Here is a 14722-nt window from a genome sequence, read left to right as displayed (position 1 = left end):
AACCCTAACCCTAGACCAGGGATATGCAATTAGCGGACCTCCAGCTGTTGCAAAACTACAAGTCCCATCATGCCTCTGTCTCTGGGTGTCATGCTTGTGGCTGTCAGAGTCTTGCTATGCCTCATGGGACTTGTAGTTCTGTAACAGCTGAAGGTCCGCTAATTGCATATCCCTGCCCTAGACTAACCCAAGCCATAACCCTAACCAGAACCCAGCCATAACCATAACTCTAGACTATCCCTAGCCATAATCCTAAACCTAGACAAACCCTAACCCTAGCTATAATCCTAGCCATAACCCTAAGTATAAGCCTAGCCATAATCCTAACCCTAGGCTAACCCTAACCCCGTCATATATATGTGACATTAGGATGGTCGGTGTCCTATCACACAGAACAATGGTGAGTAGTACAGATGTGAGGAGATGACACCGGGATGTATTTGGTCTGGGCACAGTGTTGAGGTGTGATGTCGATGTCATGTGCACACACTAGGTGGCGCCCTCCCTCACATTCTAGGTCTCCCGCTCTCTTCAGCCGTGATGTCACCCCCCGCCCTCCGCCCAGTCTCCTCCCCTCGCCGTGTCAGTGCCACATCCTCCGCTGACGTCACCGGCAGTCGCCATCTTGGCGGAGCAGGAGACAGCTCCTATCACCAGCTGTGTTCTCCTCACCCGGAGCCGGCGGAGCGGAGAGAGCGAGACCCGGGGGGAGAGCGCGGCCTGATGAGCGGAGACCGGGCCGCCAGATAGCCCTCCCCCGCCCGTCTACCGTGTCATAGGAGAACCCCCCCCCCTCACCATGAGTACCATCACCCAGCGCAACTCCGGCCTGGTGCAGCGCCGGACCGAGGCCTCCCGCAGCGACCGAGAGAGGGCGACCGAGGACCCGGACAGGGACCGAGAGGAGGAGGAGGGCGAGGAGCGGGCCGGGGACAAGGAGGCCAGACTCACCCTCATGGAGGAGGTCCTACTACTGGGCCTGAAGGACAGGGAGGTGAGGAGAGGAGGAGAGGAGCATTGTTATCATCACTACACCAAGAGATGTGATATTATTATTATTATTATTATATCAGAAGAGAGAGGGAGAGTTCTAATATTATACCAATCATTGTATTTGTTTTATACCAGAGAAGAGGGGTGATATTATTATAGCAGAAGTGGGGGGTATTATGTATTATAATACCTAAAGAGGGTGATATTCTTATACCGGTTCTGAAATATTTATATTATTATACCTAGGAGGGGGTGATAATAATATATTTTTTTTAATATCACCCCTCCTGGAATAATAATTATATCCCTTTTTTATTATACCAGTAGTGGATGATATGCTTTATTGTTCTTTCATTCTGTTATACCAGGATGGAGTGATATTATGTTGTTATTATATTAGGTGCGAGTGATATTATTATACGGGGGGGGGGGGGGGGGTGTTATACCTGGGAGGTATTATTTTATTATACTGGGGTGGGGGTGTAATTTTTATTATTATTATACCAGGAGTAGGAGGTAGTATTTAATACTGGAGGGGGGGGGGGTAGTAATGTGTGTGTGTGTGTGTGTGTGTTTTTTATTATTATACCAGGAGGGAGTAATATTATTTAGGGCTGCAACTAACGATTATTTTCATAATCGATTAGTTGGTCGATTATTGTTTCGATTAATCGGTTAATAACCTTAAAAAAAAGTGTGGTGTGTAATTTAGTTAGTATGTAAAGTTTTTTTAAAAAAACAATGTATTCTTAAATATCTCTATGCAGTGGTAAATATAAACAACCAACTATATAGTTAGGGAGCAAAATATTAAATCCACTCTGAGAATAACAGACAGAAGAGATATACTATATATACACTATTAGAAGAGAAATACAGTTTTTTGGCCAATTTGTTGTTGGGCAGATTAAAAAATACAAATTGCTGCAAAAACGAATTACATGCTTTTCTGCAGCTTCTCCATTGAAGTATATTGAACCAAAAAAGCACCGTTTTGCGTTAAAAAAAAAAAAAGTCCCTGACCCTTTCCAAATACGCAGCGGCTGAAAAAAGTATAGTTGTGAACGTGTCCCATAGAAAACCATGTTAAATGAATTGTAGTGTGTTTCTGAAAAAAGCACCAAAAAACACAAAGATGTAAACCAGGTCTAAAATGTTTAGTAACATAATGGGGTTAAAAAAAACTAAAATGAGCCCTTTATAGTACAAAAAAAGCAAATGATCACTACTGTAAGGGGTTGATTTTTTTACTGTAGAACTGTGAAAGTAATATTTACAGTAGCGATTATTTGCTCTTTTTGTACTATAAAGGGGTAATTTTATTATTTTTAACCCCATTATGTTACTGGCCGATTAATCGATTATGAAAATAGTAATCGATTAATTTCATAATCGATTAGTTGTCGATTAATTGATTAGTTGTTTCAGCCCTAATATTATTATTATTATTATTATTGTTGTTGTTATTGTTATTTATTATACTGGGGGGTCTAATTATTTTTGTTGTTATACCAGGAGGTGGAGATATTGTTGTTATTATTATTTACTATAATACCAGGAGGGGGTAATGGTTTTTTTTTTTTTTTTTTTGTTTGTTTTTTTAATTATTATTATACCAGGAGGGAGAGGTGATTATGTTATTATACCAGGAGGGGGTGATATTATTCTTATATCAGGGGGGAGCTACTGTTGTTGGGAGGTGAGGAGGGTCTGACATTCTTAATAATAATGGACAATGAGGTTGGGGGGGAGGGGTGACCTGATGATGATTCTTATACCAGAAAAGGGAAGTGAGGAGGAGTTCAGTCATTATTATTTCTATATGGGGAAGTGAGAAATGATGAGGGGGGGGGGGGCGGCGGGGGGTTTATGTGACTTTATTTTACCAGGACAGGGGATTAAAGTGTAAGATTGCCTTTTAAAGAAAAAATGAATAGGTAAGGTAACGCCGTATAATCTCTTCACCCGGTCACCACCTTACTTCCCTCTGTGGGTGATGGGCGGTCCGCGCCCACACAGCCAGTGCAGTGGTCCAGAGATTTGAAATTCCCGCTATTCTCTCTGCTAGGCTTCCAGGATGGATCAGAGCAATTCTGATTGGTCAGCGCCGGCACAGAGAATCGCTCTGATCTGTCTCGGAAGCCCTTCAGAAAGAAGGGGGGTGAGGATTTGAAATCCCTGAACTGCTGCAGTAGATGTGTGGGCAATGACAGCTCATCATCCATGGAGGCAAGTACAACAGGGAGTGGGGGGAGGGTGCTAGTTCACCTTTTTCAGAGAAAAAAAAAAAGGGTGAACTGCTCTGTAGCTCCCTCGTCACCTCCTCCCATGCTCGCCTCCAGGACTTTTCCAAAGCCTCTCCAATCCTATGGAATGCCCTACCCCAATCTATCCGCTTATCTCCTACTCTATTAGCTTTTAGACGATCCCTGAAAACCCTTCTCTTCAGAGAGGCCTACCCTACCCACACCTAACATAATGTATTTTCATTTTTTCCATCAGCTCACCCCCCACAGTTATTACATTTTTTGTTTCTACTTGACCCTCCCTTCTAGATTGTAAGCTCTAATGAGCAGGACCCTCTGATCCCTCCTGTATTGTACTTGTACTGTCTGCTCTCATGTTGTAAAATGCTGCGCAAACTGTTAGCGCTATATAAATCCTGTATTATAATAATAATAATTAACCCTTTACAGAGGGAGCCTGACATTATTCTGTAATGCACTATAACAACATTTGTTTTATTATTCCAAGACAGTAAGGCTCCTTTCACACGGGTGATCCGCCCGGTGGACTCGGTTTTGCTCAGCGGGGGGGATTGATATGTTGATCCCCCGCTGAGCAGGCGGATGACACATCCGTCTCCTCTCGCTGTGCTGAGACCAACCTGTCAGAGCCCCGCTCTCTTCTATGGGACCGCCTGTTCGGTTTTCATCCGATTTGCTATACGGATGGAAAATAGGGTCACCATCCCCTTTTGGATTTCACGGATCGGATAGCAGCGGACATGTCACCACTGACATCAGCCACTCCATAGGGGTGAATAGAGCGTCTGATCAGATCCGCCTGACAAACTGACAGAAGGACCTAATCGGAAAGCCTGTGTGAAAGAGGCCTAAGGAGAGGTGGAGTGCTTAAATGATTCTATTATTATTATTCCATAACAGGAAGGTGAGAAGGTTATTATTCCTAGACAGGAGGGGGGAGGGGGTGGTGATGAAATGCATATTAAAAATTCTAGAACAGGGAAGTAAGCATTATTGGTTTTCCAGGACAGAAAGGTAAGGAATGGGGGCTGCCATTATAAATATTTTACCAGAACGGTGAGGTGGACAGGGGCCCGTCATTCATTTTAATATACAGGGACTGGGAGGTAAGGAGGGGGTATTACATAATTTATTATACCAGGACAGGGAGGGTAGGAGGGGGCTGACATCATCATTTATTATTATTATTATTATTATTATTATTATAATAATAATAACAGAGCAGGGAAGCGAGGAGGGGGATTCCGTTCATAATACACCAATACAGGATGGAGAGGAGGGGGCCTGACATGAATATTATACCAGGTTGAGGGATGAAATTATTGGACAAGGGAGGTGGTGAGGAGGGCCTGACAATATTATACCCAGGTGAGGTGGAGGGACAACATTATTATTTTTCCGTGACAGGGTGATGAGGGGCTGCCATTATTATACCGGGGGGGTATGGCCTGACCCTTTGTTATTCCAGGACAGGAAAGTGAGGAGGAGCTCTGCCATTAAAGTGAAATTTTATCCTACACCTAACTAGCCTTAAAACTGTCCCCCCCCTCCTAACGTGTATAGTAACTAACCTGTGTAAGAAAGATGTATATAATTACCTATTTTCAGCCCGGTCGCGTGATCTCCTCTGTCGGTCATATGCAGGGGAGAGGAGAGAGCGCTCCAACAACCGCTAGTAAAAGGCTGGAGCAGTTATGTCACCCATAGGCTCCAATGGCCCATCTGTTGCTGGCGCTTTCTCATATCCCCTGCAGCCAGTGCTACCTAATATTCTAGAATGGGGAGGTGAGGAGAGGCCTGGACATTATTAATAATCCAGGGTGGAAAGGTGAGGAAGGGGGCTGGATATTTATTAAAAATTCCATAATGGGAAGGTGAGGAGGGGGCTAGACATTATTAATATTCCAGGATGGGGAGGTGAGGAGGGGGCTGGACATTATTAATATTCCGGGATTGGGAGGTGAGGAGGGGGCCGGACATTATTAATATTCCGGGATGGGGAGGTGAGGAGGGGGGCTGGACATTATTAATATTCCAGGATGGGGAGGTCAGGAAAGGGACTGGATATTAATATTCCGGGATGGGAAGGTGAGGAGGGGGCTGGACATTATTAATATTCCGGGATGGGGAGGTGAGGAGGGGGCTGGACATTATTAATATTCCGGGATGGGGAGGTGAGGAGGGGGGCTGGACATTATTAATATTCCGGGATGGGGAGGTGAGGAGGGGGCTGGACATTATTAATATTCCGGGATGGGGAGGTGAGGAGGGGGCTGGACATTATTAATATTCCGGGATGGGGAGGTGAGGAGGGGGGCTGGACATTATTAATATTCCAGGATGGGGAGGTGAGGAGGGGGGCTGGACATTATTAATATTCCAGGATGGGGAGGTCAGGAAAGGGACTGGATATTAATATTCCGGGATGGGGAGGTGAGGAGGGGGCTGGACATTATTAATATTCCGGGATGGGGAGGTGAGGAGGGGGCTGGACATTATTAATATTCCGGGATGGGGAGGTGAGGAGGGGGGCTGGACATTATTAATATTCCAGGATGGGGAGGTCAGGAAAGGGACAGGATATTAATTTTCCGGGATGGGAAGGTGAGGAGGGGGCTGGACATTATTAATATTCCGGGAAGGGGAGGTGAGGAGGGGGCTGGACATTATTAATATTCCGGGATGGGGAGGTGAGGAGGGGGCCGGACATTATTAATATTCCGGGATGGGGAGGTGAGGAGGGGGGCTGGACATTATTAATATTCCAGGATGGGGAGGTCAGGAAAGGGACTGGATATTAATATTCCGGGATGGGAAGGTGAGGAGGGGGCTGGACATTATTAATATTCCGGGATGGGGAGGTGAGGAGGGGGCTGGACATTATTAATATTCCGGGATGGGGAGGTGAGGAGGGGGGCTGGACATTATTAATATTCCAGGATGGGGAGGTCAGGAAAGGGACAGGATATTAATTTTCCGGGATGGGAAGGTGAGGAGGGGGCTGGACATTATTAATATTCCGGGATGGGGAGGTGAGGAGGGGGCTGGACATTATTAATATTCCGGGATGGGGAGGTGAGGGCTAGCATTACCTTTTACTTAAGTGTTCTGATCAGGTTCGCCTTTAATTCTTCTAGACAGACCTGATCGGAAGGTCTAGCCATCCCTATGGACAGGCGCCTGTGAATGGACTTGTCTGTTTATACCTGCCTATCTTTGGGTCTGCTCTGTCCCCTCCCGTTTTAGGTCGCTCAGATTGGAGCTAATAGGGTGTAAATGGACAGCGGAGTCTGTTTACTTCCGGTTGCCCATAGAGCAGAGTGGGCTTTGTCCGCTCTGCAGGCACTGAGTAGACACGTATCACCTGCCTGCTCTGCTCCAATCAGCAGGGGATATGTGAGCTGATCCCCTGCTGATCAGAACGGAATCTGCCCCATGTGATAGGGACCTTATATACCAGAACAGGGAGGTGAGTAGGATGACCACATAGTCTTATATTATCAGGAAGGGCCTACCGTTATTTACAGAATAGAAGGGGGCATTGAGGTCAGCGACGATTGCAGTATTTTTATTATAGGTTTGAGAGGTTGGAAAGTGGGGGGCTCAATTGTCAGATTTATCTTTTTTTTTTTTTTTCTTCTTCTTCCAGAGCAGTATGGTGATTTGGATAAGCCTAGCTTTTATGAGCGGAAGTGTAGCTTGTCTGTGTTTTTATTGAGTTGAAGAAGGGAGACCTACGTGTGCACTATATACCAGGAATGTATGACCAGGAGACCTGCCTATTATTATACCAGGACAGAAAGTTGAGGATGTGGGACAAGCAGTAGACAAATTGCAGAAGTGATGTAGCATTGGGATTTAAGGTGAAGTTTTATTATGTGTTACAGAGTTACATCGGTGCCCAATAAAATTTAATCGACTGCCTTACTGCAGTCCATGTCAATGCATTGCAATGCTCGTAAATGGGCCTTAAAGCAAAGTTTCTTCTGCTTATACGTCCCTCCCGTCCGGTGCTACATTTGGCACCTTTCATGGGGGAGGGGGGAACGGGCACCTCTTCGGCCTCCTTCTTCCTCCACCGGCGAACCAATTAGAAAACACAGCATGCTTTGCGCAGTAGGGAACCGGCTGTGAAGCCGAAAGGCCGTGTCCCCTTACCAGGAATGGTGGCGGCTGCACCCGACAACTGATCCAAAGATCGGCTGCGATACCAACATCGCGGGCTCCCTGGATAGGTAAGTGTTCATATTTTAAAAGTCAGCAGCTGCAGTATTTGTAGCTGCTGAATTTAAATTTTTTTCGTGGGGGGGGAGCTGGACCGCCTCTTTTAGCCCCATTGACCTTTCACTCTTTACCTTCTATTCGGACATAAAAAAAAATTTAGATTTGAATGTATTTTGGCTTTGCCTCTGCAGTCCTTTTTCTGTCAAACGTCATTATTTCACTATAAGCTGGTTTAAGCATGTTCTCAGTTTTATATCATAGTTTTTTTTTTTTTTTTTTAATGTACACCACAGACTTGGCAGATCTTTCAGGTAGGGTTTTAGAACAAGCACCAGTGTGGAGTTGTTGGCAACAAGACGGCTTATATGGATGTCATGTTATGAATAAAGTATGGAGAGGCAACAGGCTCTTCTTTGTGTAAGGAATTTGTTGAAGTGTCAGCTGCACACTTGAACCTGAGCACAGAATATAATATTCCTCTGCAGAAGACTAAAGCCTAAGTGCTAGACTTGAAACCTCATATTTAGACATCCTGCCAATATTCCAAATCTGATGTTTAAAAGTGTAAGAAAATATCTATTTTACTTGTGAAGGTACAGAAGGGTAGGATCTAACCCACAGCATTTAATGACTCTCCGATCTTGTCTCCTTTACTGAATTGCTTGACTTAGGCCGACCATACACGGTTCGAATCTCGGCCCGTTTAGCAGGAACCAGCCGATATTCGAACTGTTATTGGGCAGGCTGAATGTAGTTGATTAATCAACTTGGGTACAACCAGCCTGCCAGATTCTCTTGCAGTTATCGCAATATGGTTATATGGTGGCTGCTCTGTGTTGATGGGAAAATCGAACAAAGTTCTTTCCTGTAACCTGTGGGACTTTTTAAGTAAGCTTATATTGGATTGTCAAATATCACTGCTGTTTGTATGGAGATATAGATCTCCCTTAACCACTTCACGCCAACACTATAGTCAAAAGATGGCTACAGCGCGGGCTTACACTTCCAGGAGGGCGTCCATTGATGTGCTTGCGCTGCCTGCCTCCTGCGGCGTGCTCTGTGATCGCCGAGTCCCAGATCAGTGTAAAGGGCCACTCATGGTTTACCACGTGATCAGCTGTCAGCCAATGACAGCTGATCACATGATTTAAACATCAGCCATTTATTGACTTTTTTTTCCCCTCATGCTGAGAGCGAGGAGAAAAGAGTAAAGCCGATAACCGGCTTCTGTAAAAGGGTCATCGGTCCCAGCATTTGCCCACCAGTGCCACCTATTTTTTTTTTTAATTTAAATTGCTGCTATTCTTACTATGCATTCTTTTTTCCATTTGCTTTTAGTGCCCGTATGAATAAGCTGAGACTGAATTCTTGTAGTATTGCCTAACTTTCCATAGTACCAGGATGCAAGGTCGCCTAGTATTATGGATGAATACACATTTAAACTGTTGAGAAATATTTTTTCCTATTGAACCATTATAACTTTACTTTTTTTTAATGACTCTTTGACTTAACGTTTCCATATGCTTTAAAACTTCAGGCTTTTTCTCATTTATCCGCAGCTGTATTGTATTGTACATTGTATGCACCCTTGTCCTATATTGGTGGAAAATAATAGTTGTGTACGTGACTTGTATGCACAGGAGAAATTTCCGCAAAACTCAAGAGCAGTCCAGTGTGAGAGAGCTTGTTCATGCCGGATGTGTTGGCGTCATGCTGGCAGCTGTTTCCAGTGCAGTCCGTTACGCATGCGTAGTGGGGAACTAGCTGTGAAAGACATGCTGAGATTTCAGACTGGTCCCGCAGCCTCCTAGAATGTGTGGTGGTGTTCCAGGAGGTTGCAGGCAGGGAGTTTGTGGGGTGGGGCAACTTCTGCTATTCTCAGACCCGTACCCGTAGCCACACGCATTAGATGCTTGCAGGTGCCATTAATCCTAATCGCACACACTGGGAGTTGCAACCACATGGGGAACCATAGTGCACTTGTTCTTGTGTGGGCTGCGATTCCAGAAATGGTGCATGGACCTTTTCCCTGTTTTTCAGGAGGCACAGCAGCCCATTCAAATGAATGGGCTGCTGTGACCCTGCAATTAATGCAGCTCGCAGAACTGCATAGGTGTGAAGTTCTGCTTTAAAGCGGTCGTATGCCCGCAATAAAAATACTATAAGGCAAAGGCATAATGAGCTAGTATGCACCGCATACTAGCTCATTATGAAATTCCTTGGAACGAAGCGATGGCATCGCCTCTCGGTCACCGCTAAGGGAGCCGACATGTTCCCTCGCCGTTTCCTCCGGGTTCGCGGCTCCGGTGCTGTGAGTGGCTGGAGCCCTGATGTCGCGCTGGAGTCCTCTTTCCGGCGAGGAGCTCTGATTTTCTGCCGGACCTTCAGAGCTCATGCGCCTCTGACGTCAGCGGCTGCATATGCAAGGTGAATATCTCCTAAACCGTACAGGTTTAGGAGATATTCATTTTACCTACAGGTAAGCCTTATAGGCTTACCTGTAGGTGAAAATGTGAAAGCGGGGGATACAAGCGCTTTAAGTTCTGCTACAATTGGTTGCTCTCATTTGTTAAGGCATACTGATTCATGCCATTTGTCTACCTACAAAATGACATCCTCCCGCTTCTCAATTTACAAATGTGAAAGTATTTCCATACACACAATGCTTATTGGGTAATAAATTTATAGCTTTTTTTTTTTTTTTTTTTTTTTTTTTTTTTTTTTTTACCCTTTGAGTCATCTCTGTGACCAGAAAAAAGTGGGAAATCAAATTTTTTTGACTAATGGGGGGAATTTTTCCTCACCTCGGAGTGATATTTTCTCTCATTTGCTGTTGTCTTGGGGGGTAAGACGTGAAGGGAAATATCACCTAACGGACACAGACAGCAAAAAAAAACACACATTGAATATTTTTTATTTTTCTATAAATAATCCCATAATATGGATGAAGAAATGTGTAGGCAATGTACACAAAATGCATTCAGCACCTAACCTTCAGACCTTTTAAAAAAAAAATAGAAATAAATGTACCTGGTCTCTTTAGAAATGCTCGCCTTCCACGCTTAAAATAGATCTCTGAAAAAACTAGATAGAAAAAGTGCATCATACTTCATTATGGGTGGCAAACACCAACTTACTTTTAGGATCTCTGAAAAAATATTTAAAGATCTAGTTGAAATTCATATTTGCCAAAAGTTATTCTGTTACGTTCTGCCACATTACGGAGCCACACAAACATCACCTGTAGCTTCCTTGTGACGTAAAGTCTGCCTTTTGGATGCTTATCTCCATAAGTGTGGTCCTCCTCTCCTATTCCCTTTTGTAACTAACACCCCCTTCTATTCCTTAGTGGCTGACATGTTTTTAGATTGCCATCGCATGTAATGGAGCCCAGCTGGCTCACAGTACTGGCTCTTGGCTTGATTTTTTGATGTGCAGAGGATAATGGGCATTAATATAGATTTAGGGTCTTTTTGCTTTCACTGTTGAGGCCTCATGCACACTGGGAGTTTATCCACAGTGCCTATGGCTCTAGCCTTCCAGACATTGGTGCCTGGGTACATACTGCCCTTAAAGTGTTACTAAACCCACAACAGAAAAATCAATCTGTATGTGCACTAAAGCATGCTTGTTATACTGACTGTGGAACCCAAGAGGTTAATATTCTGCATTGTGTAAAAAGGCTGTTTGATCCTGTCGTCTCTGATTTCCCCCCCCCCCCCCCTCCACAGTCCGCAATCTATCTCCTGACAGTACAGAGATATGAGGGCACTCTGCACGTGCTCAGTTTGGTGTGTATTGCTAGAGCCTTTTTTTTCCTCTTGGGAGATTGCCAATCAGCACTGTCCAGACAGAGGGTCATGAAGCCCGATAGGAGAATCAGGGGAGAATGGAAAAACTCCTCCTACAAGCTTTAACCAGAACTCTGCTGGACACTGGTAGAAGTCATGAGACTGCTATATACTGCTGATGTGAAAAGGTATTTTAACAGTTTATATTTATTAAAACTATTGCATTTCCATGTTCTGTGGGAGACCAGATATAGTGAATGCTGGGTTTAGTAACACTTTATACAGCTATGTACACAGTCCAGCCCCATCCAGGCACAGCAGCTGTCTGCTTCTCAGAGATTGACAGGCATGTGACAAAGGGGTCCCCCATGGCTCTGGAATCTGCAATAAAAAAAAAAAAAACAATCGGACTTATTCTGAAGATTCATGGTGTGCTGGCAGATATTTACACTGTACTATGCATGTTCCAGTCTCCAGCTGGTGTTTGCTGCAGCACTCATTACTTTAAAGTCCATTGCAGGAATGTATGTGATGGGAATATGGACAATTGCCAACTTAGAGTGTATCACCCTATCTAATTGTCTTGAACCCTGAAGTCTCTGGGAATGAAAGTGATGGTAATTCCAAAATTGTGAGTTACCACTAGAACAAAAATAGAGTGGAAACCTTCCAATAGGGACAATTGCTCCTGTGGTAACTGTCTAAATGGGGGATTTCTCTCACAATAGAAATATATTCTCTCACTTCCTGTTGAATCTACAAGACAGGAAGTTAAAGGAAATCTCCATAATTGGCCACAGCTGGGGGGAAAAAAACTGACAGTGGATTTTATCTTCCTCCTACTATATCGTAATGAAAAAAATAAATGTTTGCCTTTTAGTTATAGTAATTGTTCTCTTTTTTTTTTTTTTCATTGTCAAAAGAAGTTTATTGAGTATACAATGTTATAAAGATACATAAAGTAAGTTTACAAGGATCTATAAAGTAAGCTCATTGTTTTACAGTAGGGTTTATATAGGTAAATATTATGAAATTTCAAATATTAAACATTGGGTTCACGTAAACCTAAATTAAAGATATATATCATTTCCTTAGTTACTTTTGTAGGTATTTAAATGATTTATACCTACTATACATATTGTTTACAAGTAGAGTGTATATAGGTCAAATAAATTCTGATAATGAGCTTTAATCGTAAGATGGAGAAAAGGAAAGAGAAAGAAGAAAAAGGGTTGAAAGGTAGAGGTATGGTCCACAAGGTTGTCCCGCTCGTCAGTTTATTATTCTTTTTAGTTCTCTTTGAAGCCTTAGAATGGGTGTCTCTGTAAGTCATTTAATCTGTTACCATGGCAACAGGACAGAGTCATTGAAGTTTGACAGGAACTGTTGTTTTATCCAAGGATGCCAAAGTTTTTCAAATTTTGGAATTTGATTTTGATCGATGGCTACCATCTTAGCATGGGACATTGTATTATTCATTCTGTGAATTTTCTGCTAGTACCAATGTAGGAGATTTCCATGCCTTGGCCACTGTTTGTTTTGCAGCCGTTATTAGTTGGATCATAAGTTTGAATTGAGAGAGTGTTAACCATTCCGGTTTTAGATTAAGTAAAGTTAAATATGGATCTGGTTGTATTATTTTTTTAAATATTTTAGATGCAATCACGAAGACTTCCTTCCAGAAGGTTTGGATTACTGGGCACGTCCATCATATGTGTAAATATGTGCCTATTTCTGGGCATCCTCGAAAACAAAGAGCTGAGGTATTAGGTGAATATTTTGCCACTCTAGCGGGTACAGTAATTGTTCTCTTTATTCATTTTAGAGATTTTGCTTGTTTACTGTTTCCTTGACCACACAGTAAGTATTGGGAAAATTTCCAAGCAGAGGCACAGCAAAAAACCCTTATAAAGCTGGAACATTGCCTAATTTTGTTAATTATAGGCCACATCCTCCCCCATCCCATTTTTAGGTAAAACACATTATTTTTATGTGACTATTGACTACATTCTCACACACAGACATTTTGGATGGGTTGCTAAATATGCCTGTAATTTGCTCACTTGGCATTCAGCATTACCATCATTCACAAAATGCCTTGTGTTTTTTGTTTTTTTTTTTGTACTTTATTGAATGCAAGTCATTCTCTTATTGGATAAGGTGGAAAGGCACAAATCTCTACCTCTTCTTCTTCCAATCAGAAAAATGGCTCTGCCAAATGAGCAACCTCTCGTGGTTTACTATGCAGAAGGAAAGCAGATCGGCACAGGACCCTATAGATTGCTGCTCTCCCTGTATTGGCAGCTTCTACAGCAATTGCTCAAGTATGAGATATGCGTACTTACACTTGTCCATGCTGGACCAATGCAACTATGCAATACAGTTCAGCTTCAAATTACAACCCCAATTCCAAAAAAGTTGGGACGCAGTGTAAAATCTACATAAAAACAGAATGCAACGATTTTCAAATCTCATAAACCCATGTTTTATTCACACTAGAAAACATATCAAATGTTTAAACTGAGAAAAAAATAAGGTAATTTTAAAATTGATAGCCGCAACACATCTCAAAAAAGTTGGGATAGGGCACCACAAAGCTGGCGAAGAAAGTGGCGGAAGAACATTAATTAAAGCTAGAAGAACATTTTCCAAAAAATTTGATCAATTGGCAACAGGTCAGAAACGTGATTGGGTATAAAGAGAGTATCTTCGAGAGTCAGTGGTTTCAGAAATAGAGATGGGCCAAGGTTCACCAGTCTGTGAAAAGCTGCATCTAAAAATTGTCCAACTATTTCAGAATATTGTTCCTCAACATAAAATTGCAAAGATTTTTAAAGTGATTGTAAAGGTTTGCTTTTTTTTTTTTTTTAAATAATGAACATGTCCTTATCTGCTCTGTGCAATGGCTTTGCACAAAGCAGCCTGGATCCTCCTCGGGTCCTCCACCAGCGCTTCTGGCTCCCCCGCCTAGTGCCCCCAATAGCAAGCTGCTTCTCGTGGGGGCTGCTTGTGACACAGCCCAGCTCCGCCCCACCCCCTGCTGACAGGTTTTGATTGACAGCAGCAGGAACCAATGGCCAAGCCTCTGAGAGCAGGGACTGGGGAGAAGAGCTGCTGCGGATGTGCACAGTGCTGGATCTTTACAATCACTTTAATGCAGAGAAGAGGGTCATGCAGTATGTGTGTAAGTTGAGCGTTAAAGTATTTAGCAAACTAGGGATGTTAAATAAGCATCTGGAGATAATAAAACCACATACAAAATTCAGGAAGGTCCTGGAAACCTAAAACCGCTTGTAAATCAACAGAATGCTGTTAAAAGGAAATACTGTGGATAGAACAAAATTTTAGCAAACAATAATAAGTATTAACCCCTAGAGTGAATCGCTCTCGCTCGACTCTTTTTAATCCCTATGCTTCCAACATTATTAATTATTAAATACAGTAAAG

At 43.0% G+C, this 14722-nt stretch overlaps 1 protein-coding gene across 1 annotated transcript in view; it reads left to right on the top strand.

Moving 5' to 3' along the window:
* Positions 1-590: 590 nt before the first annotated feature.
* GOLPH3 (golgi phosphoprotein 3) overlaps positions 591-14722 on the top strand; it is a 36041-nt gene continuing 21909 nt past the window's right edge. The window contains exon 1 of the mRNA XM_073620684.1: positions 591-994. Coding sequence (XP_073476785.1) covers positions 800-994 — 195 coding nt within the window. The 5' untranslated portion in view covers positions 591-799. The remainder of the gene's footprint in view (positions 995-14722) is intronic.

This window comes from Aquarana catesbeiana, linkage group LG01 (assembly GCF_042186555.1).
Source record: "Aquarana catesbeiana isolate 2022-GZ linkage group LG01, ASM4218655v1, whole genome shotgun sequence".
Classification (NCBI taxonomy): domain Eukaryota; kingdom Metazoa; phylum Chordata; class Amphibia; order Anura; family Ranidae; genus Aquarana; species Aquarana catesbeiana.
Note: the sequence above shows the minus strand (reverse complement) of the source record. Positions and strands in the feature narration are given on the sequence as shown.